Source organism: Bremia lactucae, linkage group LG7, assembly GCF_004359215.1.
Source record: "Bremia lactucae strain SF5 linkage group LG7, whole genome shotgun sequence".
In the NCBI taxonomy this organism is placed as follows: domain Eukaryota; phylum Oomycota; class Peronosporomycetes; order Peronosporales; family Peronosporaceae; genus Bremia; species Bremia lactucae.
The window spans coordinates 2,787,112-2,794,339 of record NC_090616.1 but is presented as its reverse complement, the minus strand read 5'-3'; the positions used below and the strand labels follow the sequence as shown (position 1 = coordinate 2,794,339).

Sequence of the window (7,228 nt, the reverse complement as noted above, 5' to 3'; positions counted from 1 at the left end):
TTCATGTTTGGCATGCTGCCCAATCATAAAAATCGGACGGGGCTCGTCGTCTTTGTAGACAGACTGAGCAAGATGGTGCATTAGCACCATGTAAGACATCGATCACAGGCAAGGAGGCAGCCCTCTTGTACCCTGGATCATGTTTGCTGACTACACGGGATGCCCGAGTCCATAGTATCGGACCGGGATCCACTTTTCACGTATGGATTTTAACGACATGTGTTCGAGCCGCTAGGTAGCAAGCTCTATATGGAGACCGCAGATCAACCCTAAACCGATGGCCAAATAGAACGTGCCAATCGGGTCGCGGCGGATGTCTTCCGCACTACAGCAACTCTTTAAAATGCAGCGAACAATTTCCCTTTGTGGAGTTCGCTATAAATAACAGTGTCCACGCCAGTACGGGTGAGACACCGTTTTATATTAACGGACTGCACCATACGCGGACGCCACTCTCGTTTGTGCGCCGCCCGAGTCTTAGTGGGGGAGGGCCCTTCACTACGCTGGGTGCGAAAGGGGGACAAAGTTTCGTCAATAAGACGATGCCCGCGAGGGTATCATCTCAAAGACAGAAACTCACCCTAGCGACCCTGCCGAACTGGCAGTGGTCAGTATGGAGTCACGGCAAGGAATGCTTGTGCTCCCAAACTGTAACGATGTTCGTTATTTACAACTACGTCTTATGACCGACCTCTCGTCGGTGTCATAGGCGAGTTTGATGCTAAAGGCGTGAGCGAGGCTTAACGCTGTGTAAGTGAGCGATTAGCAATCACATGGAAACTCCTGACGCGATGGAAAGCGCACCGGACAAGTAAATACAATACGCGGACCAACATGATTATTAGAACAATGAACGCTTTAGAGTGAAGAAAAAGTACTATTAAATACTGCTACCCTACGTAAAATGCCGTTTTCTGGACTACCCGGAGGGACTAAGAAATTATTGCCGCGTTTCATTGGGCCCTTTACTTTGGTGGTGGTCATGAGGTTGAAGACCTAAATTATAGGCTAACCCTTCCCCCGTATATGAAGACGCACCCCGTATTTTACGTGGGTCGTCTGAAACAATATGTTGGTCCAGAATAGATCACACACCCCCACCCATCTAAGGAGACCGATGGTGACGCCGACTGTGAGTGGAGCGTCGATCTTGGAGGAAGACGGGGAAGGTGAAAAAAATTCATCCAAATGACCCTCCTACCACGATAAGGACTTGGAGAGCGAGGAATATCACGCGCGTAACGCGGATCGCTCAGCATCAGTTTTTTAAAAGGTCCAGCCGAAGTTTTAGCCTTTGGTAACCCTGGCGATCGCTTCGCGCGGACATCGTGAAAATCCGAAGTCAGTCGCTAGATTGACTTTCGAGATCCCCGATCCGTCGTTCAGCAGCACTCAGCGCCTGCGACTGAACGGATGCGGGATAGGCTACCGCGGGTAGGTGGGCAAAATCGCCACTCCTAATGGGCGCCACCTGCAGTGATGGATGCTGCTGGATGCCAACGCTTCCGTGTTGGAATGTTAGTCACCCACCGCTCCCTGTAGCAGAAACATTCAATCGTCGTCCAGCGGAGAGAGGATACCCAAAGAGTTTTGACGCTTAGGCGGTGAACGACGAAACTTTTCGTGGCTGGGACTTGAGTCGTAGTTTGCTGGGTGGCGTGGGTGGCTGCACTCTGTACCATATGGCCGGGTTTATTCCGTGATGTGCTCAGTTGACGTGGTACAGTCGCCAATGCCGCCCCTAAAGACGAAATATTTGACTGTGCCAGGTGGGCATGCCCCTGATGTTGATCTCCTTCCCGGGTCGGCTCGGCGGATTGATGGTGTCGCAAACTACCCCCTTGTCGTGCTCCAGACGATCTTCGCCGAGAAAATCTCCGTGCTGTTGATGCAGCACGTCTTGGTGCTGCCTGTGCAGAATGTCCGTCGACGTACCACGGTCCATCCTGTCTGATCTGCTCGGCTTGGATCCTCTTGTGGTCGTTGGTTTCCCTGGCGATCGGCCGGTGAACCGGTTCTAGTACATTTCTCGGGAACCGGTCGACGCGCTGCGCGTTGATATACCTAGCCTGATGTCTGCCTATGAGAAGGAGCACCAGTCGTCTCTCCGATAGTTTCGTATGGACTAGCAGGAGCGGCGTGATGAGTAGAAACAGGGGGTACAGTACCGCCCATGAATTCTTTCACACGCAAGCGAGCGACGTTAATTTGCTGCGACTGTTGTTCCGCCACAACGGAATATGCCATAAAGCGGCGTAGGAATTCCGCTTCATATTGGTCGGTTGATTCATTTGAATGCAACACGACCGGGATCGGGGAAACACGACCAAATGGTTCCCCCTGAGCATTCCACGAACTATAGATGCCATAGTAAATTTGTGCATCTAGAGTAGCGCGCCAAGAACGACGCACTCGTTCCATTCGGATGGAGGTGGCATCGGTGGTATGCCACCAGCCATAAAGCCACGTTTAATCGACTGGTTTGTGACACCGACTGGACACGTTCACGCGCCGTCGGTGGAGCTTTACGCTCAGGATTTTCTGCGTCAGACCCATTGTGAATGATGGTCTGAACGACATGTGTTGTAATTCCACCTAACTAAGAAGCAGCTGCGCCTTTATGGGCAGCGTTCTCATGAATGGTCGCTGCGCTAGTTAGCGAACACGACGAGACAGTTGCTTTGTTGACGAAAGGCAAGTTAACCTTCGCAACGTTGGTCATCATTAGCTCGCTATACTCATAACTACTATGAGGTGATGGCAGCGGTGCCGACTCATTGTAATCAACAATGAGCGACGGATCTACATTCTCACTGTGCAGGTGGGATGGATCATTCAGTCCAGTTAACAGCGCGGCAGCAGCATCCGTAGCTGTCGTCGTTGTAAATGTGGCACTGAGCGACGGCGGCGTGTTAACGAGGCGCGTACGTTTCGTGCGTGGTTGTAAGGGCGTCTTTGCAGACGCCCTTTCACCTTTGCTCCTATTAGGGGGCATGTTGGCGCCGTGTGAGTGCACACAGGTCGCTAGAGTGATTGCGAGGGTTATAGCGGCGCGTAATGCAGCTCGGTGTCCCTCGTTCCTTTGACGAATTTCCAAAAAGAAAATTCTTTCTGAAAGCGGGGGGGGCAACAGGCTTAAGTTAAACTATGTTACACGATTTCCGTTAAGTACACTTTGTGTACTTAAGGGCATGGTCAATTACTGAAGTGAAGTAATTAGACCCATCAATTGGGTGTGGGTCACAATGTGACCCACCCTTGTTCATGTGATGTACCTGAGGGCATTCACATTAACGGGGGTGACGGCTTGCGTCATCCAAGATACGAGGTGATTAGAATAATACGCTCGCAATACATATCAGTGCATATTTACAGAGATGGTTTGTATAATTGGTTAAAAATATATGATTTATATGAAATACGATTAAATATAAATAAGTCTGAATACTACTTTCTACTAAGTAAGTCACGTGGAGCCGGATTACTCCTCTCGCGACGTCACTAAAACTAAGGTTTCCTAGTTCATTGGGTGAGGTCGCTTAGGCGCCCACCAGCTACCTCACTGAACGTGAGAGAAGACGGTAAAACCGCTTCCTCACTGTGCCTGAAGGTGTGTGTTAAAGTAAAGCGTGGCTGCTGTCGTAGCGCCCGCCTACATATCAGATCTCGTTAATTTACACGTATTTTATTTAACGTGCTGCAGACTGCATCTCACACATTTAGCACGAAGCAGTTTTCACGTGAGCCAAAGCGTATCATGCCATTTCTCACGAATGACAGCGTCGACGCGTGCCTGCGACGTATACGTATGATTTTCGAAGAAACATGCCATGACATTAGTAATTGTGCTTTCGGGCACAGCAGGACCTGTAGGCGGGCGCTGCGGTAGCAGCCACGTTTAACTTCAACACACACCTTCAGACACAGTGAGGAAGCAGGATGACCGTCTTCTCTCACGCGCAGTGAGGTAGTTTGTGGGCGCCTAAGCAACCTCACCCTACGAGCAAAGTACCTTAGTACAAGTGTTGTAATGGAAGCGGTAATCCGGCATCACATGCGCACTTGTTATCTAGGAAGTAGTTTCAAGACTAATTCGTATTTAATCGAATGAAATATAAATACTTTTAACAAGTCAATAGTTTTTATCTCTGTAGATGTGCACCCACTGTAGGCGGGCACGTCGTAATGCGGCCACGCTCTACTTAGACACACACCCTAGCACAGCGAGGAAGCGGTTTAACCAGCTTCTCTTGCGTGCAGTGAGGAAGTTGTGGTGGGCGCGTTAGCAACCTTACCCAACGCACTAAGTACTCTAGTAAAGTGTCGTCACGGGAGCGGTAACGCCTCGTGCGCACTAACTAAGTAGAAAGTAGTATTCAGACTGATTTATATTTAATCGCATTAAATATAAATACCTTCTTTATTAATCATAAATGCCATCTATGTAGATGACACTAATATGTATTGCGAGTGTATCTTTCTAGATACCTCACGTAACGGATGAAACTTGGCGTCATCCCTCCTAATGTGAATTAATCTATGTGCATCACATACACAAGGGTTGGTCACAAATGTGAACCACACCCGAGTGATGGGTCTAATAACTTTGTTTAAGTAATTGACCATTCCCTTAAGTACACCAAGTCTACTTAGCGGGGTCTGTGTAACGTTAGGGCAACTTTAGCCCGTTACACCATCCCCCCTTTAAGAACGAATTTATATTTTAAAATTCGTGAAAGAGGAAGGGGGAACTGCGAGCTGCTTAACGCGCCGCTAGTTCTCTCATCGAAGACGCCCACTCAACCTCAAACTAAGCGCACGCGCCGCGTTCATTCGCCGGCCGCGTCAAATGCCTTAGTCGAAACGCTGACAGCTACTGCTACTGCGCGTTAACGGGGCTAAAGGATCCATCCCACATTAACAGTGAGGATCTTGATCTGTCGCTCATTGTCGACTACAATGACTCGACACCGTTGCCGTCACCTTATAGTAGTAATGCGAACAACGAGCTCATGAGGAAGGATGGTGGCGCATTATTGCCCATCCAAACTTCTCTCATGGCTCACAACATGGAGACAGCAATATTTACAAATGCTGGCTCGTCGTCTGCGCTGGGAGCGCAGCGACCATAAATGAGAGCGCTGCCCATAAAGACGCAGCCGCTTCTCCGTTGGGTAAAACCACAACGCCTTTTGCTCAGACCATCATCCATAACGGTTCTGACATTGTGGATTCTAAGCCTAAAGCTCCGCCGACGACACATGAACGTGCTCAGTCAGTGTCACGAGCCAGTTGTTTAGAACGTGGCTATGTGACGGGTGGCATATCACTGATGCCCCCTCCATCTAAATGGACTCGTTAAACGGGCTAAGTGCGTCGCTCCTAGAGTGCGCTCTTCTAGACGCACACAAATATTATGGCGTTTTTATGTCATGGAGGGTCAGGGAAAATCGCTTGGGCGTGTTTTCCCGATCCCGGTCGTGTTGCGTCCAAATGAAATGCCCGACCAATACGAGGCGGAATTCTTGCGCCGCATTCATCTGCATTCCGATGCGATGAAATAGCGTCGCAGCGAATTAATTTCGCCCGCTTGCGTGTGAAAGAAATCTTGGGCGGTACTGTACCCCCTGTTTGTTAGTCCATGGGAGACTAGCAAAGAGGCCTCAGCTAATGATCCTTTTCATAGGCATCCATCAAGCCGGGCACATGAATACGTAGGGTATCGATCGGTTCCCAAGAGTCAAAACTCTTCGGGTAACCTTTTCATCGGACGAGGATCTGATACCTTCGCCTCACGGAGCGGTGGGCAAGCAACCTTCCAACAAGAAAGCGTTGATTCCCACCCGCACCCATCAGTGCAGGTCGCGCCCGATTGGAGTGGCGATCTCGCCCACCTACTCGCTGCTGCCTTACCTTCGTTCGTTCAGTCACAGGCGTTAAGCGCTGCTGAACGTCGTATTGCGGATTTCGAAAGTCAAGTCTCGCGACTGACCTCGGATCTTGTTGATGTCCGAGCGAAGGCTCGTCAGGGTTATGAACACCTAAAGACTCGCTTGGACCTTTTCGAGAGGATAATGCTGACGGGTCCGCGTTACTCGCGTGATGTCTCTCGCTCTCCAAGTCCTGTTCGTGGTGGGAGGCATCGGTCCGATAGATTTTCGCCGTCACCGCCCCCCTCACCCGAACGACGCTCGACTCACAGTTGGCGTCACCATCGGTCTCCTTAGCGAGATGGGGATATGTGACCTCATTTCGGTCTACATACCGTTTCAGACGACTCACGTAAAATACGGGGTGCGTCTTCATAAACGGGGGAAGGTTGAGCCAATAATTCAGGTCTCCGACCTCTTCTACCACCGTAAAGGGCCCAATGAAACGCGGCAACATTTTTGTTGTACCTCCAGGTAGTACAGAAATTGCATTCTTAGGTAGGGTAGCAGTACTTAATAGTACTTTTTCACCCACTCTAGGTTCATTTTTAATAGTACTTTTTCACCCACTCTAAAGCGTTCATTATGTTTGAGACCATTTCGGTCGGCACATTCTTTTTGCTTGTCCTGTGCGCTTGCCATTGCGTCACGGACTTTACGTGTGATGGCTAATCGCTCATGCCCAAAGCGTTGAGCCTCGCTCACGCTTTTACCATCAAACTCGCCTATGATACCACCAAGTGGTCGGTCATAAGGAGTAATTTTACTGACCACTGCCAAATTGGCAGGGTCACTAGGGCAAGTTTCAGTCCTTAAGATGATACCCTCAGGTTTCATTATCATATTGACGAAACTATGCCCCTCTTTCGCAACGAGCATAGTGAGCCCCCCCTCCCAGTAAGACTCGGGCGGGGCACAAGCGAGACTAACGTCCGAGGATGGTGCAGTCTGTTAATATAAAACGGTGTCTACACGGGATGCACGAGTCCATAGTATCGGACCGGGATCCGCGTTTTACGTCTGGTTTTTGGCGACATGTGTTCGAGCTGCTAGGTGGCAAGCTCCATATGTCGATCGCGGATCATCCCCGAACCGATGGCCAAATGGAACGTCGGTAAACATGATCCAGGAACAAGAGAGCTGCCTCCTTGCCTGTGATCGATGTTTTACATGGTGCTATAAGCATCATTTTGCTCAGTTGTCTACAAAGACGACTAGCCCCGTCCGACCCTTATGATCGGGCGGCATGCCAAACATGAAGTCCAGACTTACTGACTTCCAACAGTTGGTTGGAATCG

General features: G+C 49.8%; 1 protein-coding gene across 1 annotated transcript; it reads left to right on the top strand.

Annotated features, from left to right (window-relative positions):
* Positions 1 to 1,702: 1,702 nt before the first annotated feature.
* On the top strand, positions 1,703 to 1,954 carry CCR75_007645 (uncharacterized protein; the record flags this gene model as incomplete). Its single annotated transcript, XM_067965703.1, has 1 exon — positions 1,703 to 1,954. One exon carries the CDS (start codon positions 1,703 to 1,705, stop codon positions 1,952 to 1,954), a length of 252 nt encoding a protein of 83 aa, XP_067822531.1.
* Between the last annotated feature and the right edge of the window lie 5,274 nt (positions 1,955 to 7,228).